Raw genomic sequence first — 13,909 nt, forward strand, 5'->3', positions numbered from 1 at the left:
GATCGTGACCTGGCTGAAGTCGGACGCTTAACCGACTGCGCCACCCAGGCGCCCCATTCGTTTGTTTTTTGAGAGAGAGAGAGAGAATGAGTGGGGAAGGGGCAGAGAAGCAGAGAGAGAATCCCAGGCAGGCTTTACATTTAGCATGGCGCCCGAGGGATTCGATCCCACAACTGTGGGATCATGACCTGAGCCAAAAACAAGAGTCAGGCACTTAACTGAGCCACCCAGGTGCCCCCAGTATTTGGTTTTAAAAATCTAAAGTCAGTGTGTTTTGTTAATTCTCATGATACAATATTTTAGTTTTATGCTATTGCCGCCAATGGAGTTGATACTAGGGAACTGACTTCCTCTATGATAGCAATGTAGGAAGTATATTTAAAAGATGTTACGCTATCATTTAAACTCATTAAACTTCCTGAGTTTAATGCAGATGTAGGTGATCTTCAGGGACCTACATCACCTACATTGCCTGTTTGTTGACAGCCTACTTCTGGCTTCCTGTGATGAAATCTCTTTTTCATATGACAATATTAAGGAGGTTGCTGCTCTGTTAAGTAAAGTTGACTGATAACCTGAAGATTTTCAAAAGGTTGAACAGCGATTTCTTTAGTTTAAAAATAATGCTATTTGAGGGTTTTGGGGGTTAATTTTCCACTTAGCTTTGGAAAAAAATCAATCAGAGGTTTCTAGTTGAAAAGGAATAAAGAGCTATTTCAACCCCACACTCTCCTTTTCTGGGTGAGAAAACACAGTCACAGAGCTATAAAATGGAAATAGAAGATAAAATGTTTAAGAATTTAATTTACCAGGTGCCTGGGTACCTCACTTGATTGAGTGACCAACTCCTGATTTCAGCTCAGGTCACGATCTCAGGATCATGGGATCAAGCCCCACATTGGGCTCTTCACTGAGCCTGGAGACTGCTTAAGATTCTCTTTCTCCCTCCCTCTGCCCATCTCCCTCCCCAACTTCCATTTGCTCTCTCTAAAATAAATAAATAAGTACATTAATAATTAATGAAGACTTTGAACTGCCTTTAGCAATTGCAGCCAGGGAAAAAGTGGAGCTCCTGATTTTTTCACTCTCACATCTCCTCTCCTCGGGTCTACTTCCATGGGTACCTACTAGGATTCATAGGTAATTCTAGAATTATACCTTTCTTTCTCTTAATTTGTGTATTTTTAATTTGTGTATTTTTTTTTAATTGATGTCAATTTTATCTGTTTACTATTGAACTTTCCAGAGTCATTTGACAGGGACTATATAAAATGTCAATTTTATTATTCCACCATTCTGGCAGAGGGGAAATGGACAATGGAACCCCAGCAACATACTTCCACAGGGGAGCAAGAACATTCGGTGAGAAGGGTTCTCATTGCCTCCACCCATCTTTTTGTTAACCTCTTTGACTCCCAAGAGGGAATGTGTACATATGTTCAGCGAGGCTGTGTTTACCTGGCCTTGTGTTTGCTCAGACTGGTCTGAAAAATGCCCAAAGGCCCACCATGCCTGATAATTAGGGACTGTTTCTTTAGTATTGAGTAGTCCTGTGCATATAGGATCTTAATACAAACTTTGTAAGTGAACTAAAGAACATTGAAAGGACACAAGACAGTATTTCACTAGTATGAGAAGCTTCCCAGAGAATAAATCTGCCCATCACTATTAATAGTTCTCAGAACTTTCTGTGATACGGCAACAATATTGCTGGTGACTGAAAGTATGATTTCATACAAGAGAACGACTTCTGAATTTTTTAAAACTATTTTTTAACACATGAAATTACACACAATACAAAGTACTTGTTTTACAAGTTGAAGTCTTTACAGTTATGGGTACAGTTACAGTAATGCGAGTAGTATTAATGCATTCACTTAGAGCAGAGTTATTTATCTTCATCGGGCTTAACACAAAGCCAAGAATGAATTATTTGCTTAAATTGCTTTCTAGTCTTTGAATAAAAAAAAAAAAAAAAAAAAGGAAAATGCCTTCTACCTCCTGTATAATATGTCAGAATGATAAACAATGCCAACAATTAAGTAGTCTGGTATTTGTATAAATGGGAGATTGTATTCCAATAGCTTTTAAGTTGTAAATCTTAAAGTTTTGGCTACAGTATGTCTATCACATTGTCATTATCTCAGCTCTCCGGAAAATTACGTCATCTTTGGTAATAGGCTGCCAAAAAACAGAAACTATGGACTACACCATTTTTTTTTTCCAAAGAATCCTGTATTTTAATGAATAGCTGAATAAATAGACATTAATTATGAAATTCACATTAAGATAGAAGAAGATCCAAACATTCTGATTGCTTTATCTCTTAAATTTGATAGCTACTACAAAACATACTATTTATGTTAGGGTAAAAATAAGCTGAATCACAGGAGTGTACCTGGGACGTGCTGGCAGATATATACAGCAACAGGGAGGAGTCATAAAATAAAAGTGTTTATATGTACATATTTTTTTTCCTTTTTTTTTTTTGCATGGAGAAACACTGTTTTATAAAATGGGAAAACACACAGTAGATCACATGCAGCAAGAACCAATACAATGTGCACAGCAGTATAACCAAATAAGACACAAGAACTATGGGTTTAAAAAAGACTTTGGGAGCAGGGGAAGAAAAGAAAAAATTGAAACCTGGAATGCTTTCTTATGAAGGTTTCAGAATATAACTTTGTCTAAACAAGCCTCTTGATAGTTTTTCAAAAGTTCTCACTTGACCTCTTATGGTTTAAGTGTAGAGCTAAAAATAAACCATCATATTATACAAAACTTTGTATATTAGCATACAAAAGGTAACAATTTACTTTTTGTATAAAATATAACCTTTTGATAGTATATTTATTTCACATATGTATAAATATAACCCAAAGAATATGTTTTAAGTATTTCTACCAAAATATTCTTTACAAAAGTTTACAAAACAAGTAATTTATTCATATTTACAACCTAGCACAGAAGAGATTCTGGGCCAGGGATGTTGGTATTGTGTAAAAGAAAGAGAGTGCGTCTAGACATTTTAAAGATTGAGAGAGGGCTTTGCGGAACTTTCAAAATATGATCTTTTTAGGACAGATATTTAAAGACTTAGTTGTGAAACAACTTCAGTTAAAATACATTTGATGATTGAATATGTGGATGTATAACTAAAAAGGCTGAAGATAACCTATGTTCTTCTGTAATGAGGAAAATAATAGCAATATTTTTCATCTGATCCGAATCAGCACACATTCTCCTGATTTTACAGCTGGTCTGTGTGTGGGCACTGAGGTTACATGACTCAACCAAACTTCTTTCTTTGATACAGTGCTCAGCCCTGAGGGAGAAGGCTTAGAGATGAAGGGTCCATCTAGCATGTGGTAAAGACACATCACGTCAGGGAGCAAAGAATGTATGGATTGCTACATTCTATTCAGCTCTTTACCCAAACAATATGCCCAAATCAGGACAGATTGTTTTCTCTCTCAATTATGCTTTCCTTCAAACCCTATGAAATAGATTGTACCCATCCATCCCAACCATTTCTTGTCCGGACCTCTGTGTCTTATCTCCAATCAAAACAAGATACTTTCTTATCTCAGTTTGCTTACAAATCTGTCTCTGGTCATCAACATAAGCAGGGAAGACAAGGCTCAATTTCACTCAGCGAGGAAACTAACCAGTAGGCATCATCACAATAGGTAACACCCCAGGTCATTGGGGGCTAAATAAATCTCCTTTATAGCATTGTCCAATGGGATGTTTTCTTTTTTAAATAGTGAAATCTGATGCCGACAGGGATGCACTAATATTTCAGTATGATTAGGACAGGTTGTGGTTGTATCTAAGACTTGGAAATGCATTCAGAAATTGGTTGTGGAAGCCCAGATAAAGTTGGATAGCCCTGCAATCTTGTTTCATCACTCAACACAGCATGTTGCTGAAGTATAGCATATGTAGGAATATTGACAAAGTGAGAGGTGAACCTGGGGAAGAAATTCTATAATCCACTGGCCGCTCTCTAGTTTCTCTGGCTTTTCTCTACTTAGGACACTGGTGACTCCAAACAAACCTATAACATTTCCATCTGCTCTGGAAGTCTTAGGGAAACTAAATGAAAAGACAGAGTGGAAAGATTCAATCACACTTCCATCTATCTATTCGAGCAAATTAAGGAATTTGTTGCTTGCTGCTTGGAACTAGTACCTCCGTGTGACATGGGGTTTAATGAGCTACAAGGTCTATTACTTTTCTTTCAGGGAGGAAAGGAGCTTGGAAAGCCTATTTTACACAACTAATTACACATCAACATCACAGTTCTGTTTGGGCAAACTGGATACTCTGTCCTGGAGTTTAGACAGGGAAAAGTGATCCCAATATTTTACTTTCAGGGTTGAGATTTAAAACAAGCGTTTGAACTGAGCACTACAGTTACTTTCCGCTTCCATTTTTAAGCCAAGGTGTCTTCATATCATCCAACTAAAAGTCAAGAGTTTGGCCTTTACAGAGTCCTCGTAAAATACTGCCTTTTAGTGCTTAGAGTATATTAATCGTCCCTCTCTTCTCCTTTAGGAGTTGTTCCCCAGAATTTCATCAAGATTGATGTCTTTCATCCAGTCGTCGTTACCGGGCTCTGTCTTCAATAAGGAATCAATGAAATCAGCATCACTGTTCAGGGCAGGGCCCATGTTATCAGTCTGTTGGTTGAGAAAGTCAAAAGCTAAGTCACTGCTATGGTCAGTTCCTTGAAAAGCCCTGGAACTTTGGTTGGGTGAAGGAAAGTTGCCTGGTGTCATAGATGGTGGCTGGCTTATGCCTGTCCTCGGCTGGCTCAACCCTGTTCCCGACTGGTTCAAATTAGTCAAGATCTGTGTGCTTAGCTGATTGGGTCTGAGATTCAGACTTCTGAGTGGACCCATGGTTTGTCCATTTAATGTTTGGTTCATTTGGTTCATGGGTCTCATTTGCACTGCTGGTGTTAACTGGTTAGGAGGGGCCGCTGCCCTCTGGGAAAACTGCTGGCTGCCGACTGCCTGCTGCAGGGACTGATTTGGAGGGTAGGCTGCAGGTGCACCTGTGGGGAAGCGGACTGCCGTGGACTTCAGGGCTTCCTGTTGTTTGGTTGTTGTGTCTTGAGAGGCCCAGTTTGGTGCGGTTGTGCTGGATGTGATCATAACATTTGATGTTCTCTGTGCGGGCATGCTTGCCATGCTATGGGTTAAATTTGGTCTTAATTGTTGCGAATTGCTGACAGGTCCAGCTCCAAAAGTAGCCACGTTGTTATTATTACTTGCCCCTAAGGCAGGTGGCCGTGGCATTAGAGGGTTGTTTTGATTTGCTATCAGTTGGTTTGGGTTTCTCTGTTGGGTCAACTGATTTATTCCTGAAGTGACGTTGTATGTGCCAGGTTGACTGCAAGGCAGATTTCCATACATCCCCATATTCTGAACTGCTGTGGGTAACGACGGCATTCTTGTCCCATGGGAAGTAGACAGGAGGCTGGAATTTGGAGTCAAAATGGTATGCGTTGAAACTGGGTTTGCCAAAGCCTGGTTAGAGTTTAAAGTCACTGCTGATGAGCCACCTGAGAAAAAGAAGACAGTTATATTAGTTTATAACCATAGGTTATCTCCTCTATTATAGCAATTTGCAATAACTTATCAACTCTGAAACTGTGTTCAGGTGAAGGGACAAATAAAGAGAAATAATCATCACAGGTATTATATAAAAGAAGTGAGACAGTTTGCAAGGGAAGTATCACTTAGGTCATCCCTTGGTCAAGAGTTTATATATTCTAGAAAAAAAGGCTATACTAAAATGGCTCTGGTTTTTAGATTTTACTGTATTCCTCTTCTGGAGTCTTTGAGAAGAGGTGACAGTCAATCTTTATTTCATTCGGAATTGGCTTTACTCTGTTCTGAGACCAGACTACAACTGTGATTAACCAGCTGTTATGAAATCCATGCCTCTGGTTACCTCAGGTCCAAATAAGAAAGTGTGGATGAATCCCATATGTGGCTACTAGATTAATATTCCAAACCTGTGGCCTTGAAAATCATGTCCAGTTATCCATCTGCATTATCCCCACTCAAGAAGCTTCCATGAGTGGCCCCCAAGTGTCCAAAGGGTAAATTCCCATCTATTTAAACATCTGGAATTCAAGGTATTCCATGCTTCGCTGATTATCTCCATGTGGAAAGCCCTCTGCTCCAGGAGGTATAGTTACTATTGCATTGTTATCCACGTATGTTGAGCTACCTTTCCTCATGCTATTTCCCTCTCCTATGATGCCCTTCTTAACTTGCTGAGCCTTACTTTTTCTTCAAGGCTCAGGCCAAGGTCTAAGCTCCTTCATTAAGTTTTCCCGGATATTCTAGCCTGCTTTTTCCAGAAGGATTTGCTCTTTGAAATTTTCATTCAGCACTTAGTTAGCCCTCGTCTTAGGAAATCCATAGAACCCCAAAGTAGAACCATCAATCATAGGCTGTCGAATAGTGAGCTTCCACATATCACATAGTGATTAGTCAACACATTAAAATCTTCCTGACTTGGTTGAAGTCATCTTGGGAAAACATCTTGGGAAGCAAAACTGGTATGCCAAAAAGTTGAAAATAAGTGCCTTGTAGATGATAAGTTCCACGGGGAAAAACATTTTCACCTGTTTTGTTCACTGTCATATTCTCGAAGCCTAGTGGATGGCGCACAGTATTCAGTTGGTACTGAATGAATGAGTTAATGAGAGATTGAAGTACATGTATCACTTGGAGAAAGATACTCTTTCAAAGTACTCTCCCTGCAGAGATGCAGGGAGACTCAGAGAATCAGAAATACTAAAAAACAAGAATTAGACACATATACAAATCTCAGAACAGGAGTGTATGAAGAGAGCATGGCTGTAGTTGTAGCCCTAGGGTACCCTGACTGCTTGGGGATAGCTAGCATGGCACACGGCTGGGTAGACTGAAGTCCTTGCTATTTGTTTTAAAATATGTCTCCACTAGACTACATACCCCTTGAAGGCAGGATCAGTCTCTTGTATCTCCTTGTATGTCCAGACTGAGCACAGAGCCCTGCACTGGTAGGGCAGTGAGAGTTTGATAAAGAGGGAACAGAGTCAGGTATGAGATGCTTGAACAGCAAAGAGTTCACAGACAGCTGATGAGGGTAAGCAACATCCTGTTGGGTCTAAAGGTTTCATGAGAAGTGGAGTGACACTATGAAAGTGCTATGGAAAAAAATGTAAAGATTTTAAAAATCATTCCCTCTGGTGTTCTCTATTTTGAAAATATGCCCTGAGAAGATTTATGAGGAGGGCAGTATTTTTCAAGTACCAGAATTGGGAGAATTTCCATAAAGATCACAAAATATTAATCACAGTTAATATTTAGAAGTTCCTAATACGTGGTTAAAATTGTTCCATGTGATTTTCATACATAACTTCTTATATCAACATCTGGGCAAGGTAATTCTTACTGTACTGAGATTAAAATAAAAAATGATAAAAGAGTTTGCGTTGTGCTTGTTGTTTATTTCATTCTCAGAAGTCATGGGAAGTTCAGTGCTCTAGAGCAATGGTTCTTAACCATTTAGGGGTCAGTAACTGGATGCTCAAGATCCCTCCCTTGGGAAAATGCCCTGTGAAAGTGATCTGCGGGTGCCTACCAAGTATCCAGCCTCCCTGTATCCCTTAGAAAAACAGACCCTTGATTTTTCAGCAATGTGCCCAGCTGAAAAGCCACATTTTCCAAATTTCCTTGGTGATGGAGGGATCCAGATGAATAAATTCTGACTAAAGGTAGAAGTTACTAGGTGAGAGCCCAAGAAGCCTATTTTAAAAAGAGAATCTGACTCATTTGGGAGGCCATTTTACCTTTTCCCTTCTTTTATCCTTCTTTTTGGAATATGGATCTGAAGGATGGCAGTGTGGTGGCCAAAAGGCCATCCTTAGGAGGGAAGCTACATGTTAAAGAAGGTGGAACGGAAAGACAAAAGAAACCTGGATCCCTGACAACATGGTACAGCCACCATGAAACCACCATCCTTGAGATTCTTTTATACGAATGGGAAAAGTCCAAACATGCATCTTGAATTTTTCAGAATATTTCAAAGGGCTCCTAGCTTCCCCATGACCACTGATAAGCCATTATCACCGAGAAGCCATGTTCCAAATGAACCTCCATCTTGTCTTTCAACTACCTTGAAGACAGAATCAAATAGAGAATCCAGTCTGGGGCCTGAGACAAAGTAATCTTAGAGAGTGGATTGCATATATCTCATTCCAAATTTTAGTGGTGAAAGACAGTCTGGTACATTTAAAGAGCTTAAATACATTAGTACAATATAGTTATTACCATGCATAACAGGACCAGAAAATATTTTTTAAAAACAGGAATATTCATGGCACCTCCTTTAGATAATCTTCTGCATGCCTTCCTGGATAGATGAAGGTAACAGGCAAAATAGAGAGAACTTGGAAAAACTGAGGACAAGCTTAATTTACATGAGAAAGTGCAGAGTTCTGGGCAGATGGGACTTGAATCCATTCTAAATAGGAGAAGGCAGGAACAGTCTGGGTTAGGTCTAGGAGAGGTTCTTTTAGAGTTTGGAGAGGGAGCAGAGAGATTTTAGTGGTGCCCACCACTTATATTACATGGAGCAAAATTAGGAAGTTTTACTTTGTATCCTCAATGCGGTCCACCTTTGTTTTTTGTTTTTTGGTTTTTTTTGGTTTTTGCGAGACTTCATGAATCTTCATTTGCTTTTCAATTATGTCTTGGTGGCAGGACTATTTGTTCCAGAGAGATGAGTCCAGAAGCAGAGACAAGAAGATTGGACTCGATGCAAGTCCCAAGAGGGAGAAATGTCTGCTTCCCTTACATGATCTGGGTCCAGATATTTGCTGGGAGCAGAATGGTTGAACACAACGGTTAGGAAATAGTTAAGCTCTTTTGAACTCTAAGGGGTACTCTGGAGGGCAGTGAACTAGGTGAGTGCAGGACGAGAATCATCAAGAACTGATGGAAGGACAAAAAAAATACCCAGTTTGGTCTTGATCTGAAAGTTAAATGGGATCTAATGAAGGATTCTAAGAAAGATGTTATATTTCAATATGAGGTGGGAAGAGGAGGAAACATCAAAATGGAACAAGTTTCTTTCTTCTGCAGTTAATGATTTTCACCGGTTTTTAAGAACACTCACCAGAATACTGGGCAGTTGGCTGCATGCTGCCTGCGTTTCTTCTTTGGTCTTTATAATCGGGGGGTGGCCTTGTCAAATGTCTATTGATTTGATCCTGTGGAGAAATTTTCTCCTTGAAAACAAACACAAGCGAAAACATATTAAGTCGCATACTTACTTTCCCACTTGCAAACATTCTCAGACTGTTGATTCAAAAAAGTAAGACTATAAGAACAATTTTGCCATCATAGCTGTGTATCGCAGACCTTATTTAGTAGGTCTTAATTCAGAGACAAGTCTTCTCAGTTTCCATAAATCTCCTGCAGGGCAGTATAATTTCTACTTCTCCTTAACATTCACTGTGTGTTTTGAGTCTAGGAACTAATCTCATTTTCTTTATTTTGCAATTAGATTTCAGTGAAAACTAAATTCCTGTGCTTCTTGAGAGGGTGTTTCTGGTTTCATTTTGTAGCACGTCTGATATGCTATGGTACCTATTATTTAATTCTGGTCCCACAGGGTGTAGAAAGCCTATAGGAGTAGGATTGCCAGAGAAAATACAGGACACTTGGTTATCCTGTATTTTTATTTGCTAAATCTGGAGATGCCGGGAGATAACTATCAGGTACTGGTAGGGACACGATAAGCACATTACCTCATTCCCCACCCCCCCACCCCCCCAAAAAAAACAACCCTTGAAGATAGGTGTGATTATTCCCACTTAATAAATGAAGAAATGGAAGCTTCCATAGGTCATGTAACTTGACAAAGATCACAGAATGGGAGAACAGAAATCGAATCCTGGGTCAAAGACTCGGACTCTTTTCCTGCCACACAATACAATACTTGCTTCTCTGTTTCTCTGTGTCCCATTCTCTCAAAGCACAGAATTTTCCCAGGCCCCTTTCTTTTCTTCCCTCTGGAATCAGTCACCATTAGCTCTTAATGGTAGGTGAGTTTGGGAGCTAAAAGAGGAAGTAGGCACATTCTTTCTGTATTATCAATGCCTTTAGCGAAAGACCGCCAGGAACACACCTACTGGGTTTATTTCTCATTGCAGTGAGGGAGAATGCACATCATGGGGGTCCAAGTGGTGTCTTGGTACTAGTATGTTAGAAAGAAGCTATTATAGGATTTGGGCTTTGCTTGGGTGATTTAGGGAGGGTCTAAGGAAGCGAGGATTTGTTCTAGATTGTAAGCTGTCAGAAAGGGAGGTTGATTCCATCATTGAGTAAAGAAGTGGCCATCACTCATTTAGCAAAAAGTAGGTTGGTATTTTTGTGGGTTTCTCAATGGCCTTGTGTCTATAGTTAGACAAAGTTATGAAGTGGCCTATTTTGTCTCATTTTATCGTGGTCTCAGAATAACCCCATCTAAGGTTAGTTTTCTGTAAGATTGTTTATGTCTTTAATGGCCTGGCTGTGAGTGTCATATCAGTTCTTTTCTTTCTCAGCATGGATCAGGAAGTTTTTAGAATTGCTTTACTGCAACTTTGTATGAACCCCAAAGCAACTTCCATTTTCAAAGATAAGCACAACCAGCATAGGTAGACAGAACAATATCATTATAGAAAAGTCAATAAATAGAAAAGAAAACCTTGTAAAGGTAGACAGATAAATTAGATGGAAGCCAAATGTGAACTGGCTAACTTAGATCCCACTTAACCATGTATTTCTCAGTTTCCCATCAAATTCCAAACCTTCCAAGTAGAAAAAATCTACTATAAAGGAAAAAAATAGCCTTAAAACAACAACAAATTAAGTTCAAATTCTTGTTTCTAAGAAAAAAACTTGAAAGACTCACAGGGTTTTTGGGCATCAAGTAATTCGTATAAAACACAATTTTGATGAGCTAAGTGTAAATGAATCAGAAACATATGGATTACATTTCTTTTAAATATGGGTTTACAAATTAAGGGAAAAAGTGGTTGGTGAAACTCTTTATGGTTTTTCCCAAACCCTAAATGTTTAAGAAACAGCTTGAGATGTTCCATGAACCCAAATGTGGTGATGTTCAACCATTCTTGTTATAAACTATTGTGCAAGCTGACAGTTTTGATTTTTTTGCCAAGCATGAGACTTTCTGAATTCTTCTCTTTTTCAAAACATCTATCATTTTTTTTTCTTATGGAATTAGGTGTTTCTGCTGTTTAAGTTGAAGAAAACAGGATTTGCACATTGACGCACATGTTTGCATGTGTGTGTGTGAAAGAGAGAAAGAGAGAGAGAGAGAGAGAGAGAGAGAGAGAGAGAGAAAGAATCAGGCTCTCGGTTCCCCATGAAAGACTAGATCTCAAATCTGGACTTATTTTTATGTGTATTCAACCTACTTACTGACTTTTTTTTGCACGGGAGCTATTAGGTTGTTCAAAGGGTTAACAATACATCTCTGGAAGCTTGAGTTACTTAAACTACTTGTTCACAAATGAGTTAGACTTAATGGCCTTGTGTATGGACTATCATGGAACTGCCATTTTGTCTGTCACTTCCTGCTGAGGAGTAGCAAAGACCAGCCTCCGGAACAGAATGCAGACTGTTTCCATGCCCATTCCGTGCAAAAGGAGCACGTTCCCATTCTGTGTAAGTGTAAACTCACAGGTCATCCCCGAGATTACTTCTGTGCAACATGAAATGTAACTTATCCACTCATATCTCATGGACATGGACCCTATAACTCAACCCAATAACTTGGACCTAAAAACCTACCAAAGAAATAAATGCTGTTGCACTCATCTGTCCTGCTTTGGTACTGTCATCTCAAAAATGTGAAATGCAGATAATGCTACGACCTCCCTTGTACTCTGGTTATAAGGATTAATCCTCTACTTCTGTAAAAGCTCGCATGGCGCCTGGCACACAGTAGGTACACAAACTGCACTGGTTATTGTGATGCCCATTGTGTTAAGTACTACTCATCTTTCCTCTTTGTTCTTCTTCATTGGTGGGAGAATAATGGAGAGTAAGGATAACACACATTCATGAGAAAATGTCTCAATTTAGGCGCCTTTCTGGCCTTGCCAACTGACGGGAAAGGACTACAAAGCATATGCTAATGAAAAGCGGTATCAAAGACTATTTCTTCCTGGATATGCTAAAAAGCACAGGCACTGTCAATGGCATCCAAACAAAGAGAAATGTGAAAGGTTTATAAAAATCACAAAACCAACAGCTCATTGTCATTCATCTCTCACAGCTTATGCCGATGCCTTTTGCACCTGTCCCAGTGGTGATTCAACTGGAGTCCAAAGAGAGGTAGGCCAGTGCCAGGACAAGACCCTCATGGTGCCTTTTAATCAGAGCTGAAAATCCAGAAATTCAAACTTTGCATGTTGTAATTCAACACATTAGTAGTACTGGTGGGAATAATGAAAAGAGCGCCCAGTGTGTCAATCTTAGATTGTATGTTTTCCTCTTCCATAGCCCTTGTTTTCAAGCTATGTAGTTGATGAAGATCAAAAAAGGGAGAGAGTACATGGGACAGGTAGACTTTTGAAAACTTCTGGAAGATTTATAGAATAAATCAGTTGTGTCACTTTGTGATCCAGTCAGTATCACCCCTTCATCTTATACCTTAGGGCAATACTCAGGGCCACCTGTAAACTTAGTGCTCACTATTCCTTACTCATTCCTTACTACTTCTCACATGCTCTGGACTCCAGACTTTTTCCATTTGTCATTCTTTAAAAATAATAAATGATTATGTGATTATTTATACTTTTCATTATGTATTAAATAGTTCATAATACAATCTTACAATCTCAAAGCCACCAACAAATATACACCGAGGCTGTACCTTTTGGTGTCTGGCCCAATCTCATGTTGGAATGGCAGACGCTACCTACTGTATTCATCAGAATTCTACAGTCCTTCAAAGTCAAAGTCAAAGTCAAATTTTGCATCTTCTCAGAGACTTTCTTTAATCTCTCCTGGCTGGATTTTACCTTTCTTCCATTACATTTTCCCTTACCCTGTTTATATTTTATTGTAAATCTGAGTCTAGTGCTCCCTTGTTTAAAGTCCTCTCCATTGCTTTTCAGACAGTGTAAATTCTGATGTATCAAGCTCTATCCTCTGGCTCTCTGGCCTCTCTGGCCTCCTTGACTATTACTTGCTAATCCTTGTGCATATTCTATGCCTCACATCGAATGTGATATGTAGTATACATTATTGTCTCTGAGTCTTTGAATATGCTGATTCTTCTGTCTTGAATATCCTCCTTCTCCTTCCCCCATCTCCTATGTCAGCTTCAGATCTTCAGTAGACATATTTCCTCTCTGATGTACTTCCCACATCATAGCATTTAATCACATGCCCTACAATTGCCTATTTATTTGACATCCTGTGGGCTCTGAGCTCCTTAAGGACAAAGACAGGGTCTGTCTTGTTTATAGCTGTTTTCTGACTGAAATTTAGTTAATATTTACTGAATGAATTATAGTGCTTATCACGCCCTAGATTTCTGACTTTTACTACAAAGCTCCTTGAGCATAAATATTTTTTATTTGGTTTTTCACATTCTTGTAGACCTTGGCTCTATTAACCTGTAGATGGTTAACTTTGCCCTTTTTTTTCCTTCATTTAGCCATATTGTTTGAAGGGAGAGAATGAAGCTTGGAGACGGGGCTTGTTGTTTGGAAGTGGGAAAGGTTTGAACCAGTGCCCGAATGTATGTCTGAGGATACGGAAGGGACAGGAGATAAATAGTGAAGCAGGGTTAAAGCTTGGGCAATGATTGGGAAATA

General features: G+C 39.2%; 1 protein-coding gene across 2 annotated transcripts in view; it reads right to left on the bottom strand.

Moving 5' to 3' along the window:
• Positions 1 to 1,748: 1,748 nt before the first annotated feature.
• Positions 1,749 to 13,909, bottom strand: part of MAML2 (mastermind like transcriptional coactivator 2) — a 346,551-nt gene continuing 334,390 nt past the window's right edge. For both annotated transcript variants that reach the window (XM_053900227.1, XM_053900226.1), the window contains 2 exons: positions 9,190 to 9,301; positions 1,749 to 5,575 (listed from right to left, as the gene is read on the bottom strand). In XM_053900227.1, the coding sequence (XP_053756202.1) occupies positions 4,560 to 5,575; positions 9,190 to 9,301 (1,128 nt within the window). In that variant the 3' untranslated portion in view covers positions 1,749 to 4,559. The remainder of the gene's footprint in view (positions 5,576 to 9,189; positions 9,302 to 13,909) is intronic.

The sequence above is a fragment of the Panthera pardus genome, unplaced genomic scaffold (assembly GCF_024362965.1).
Source record: "Panthera pardus isolate Hobbes unplaced genomic scaffold, ASM2436296v1 HiC_scaffold_12, whole genome shotgun sequence".
Lineage (NCBI taxonomy): Eukaryota > Metazoa > Chordata > Mammalia > Carnivora > Felidae > Panthera > Panthera pardus.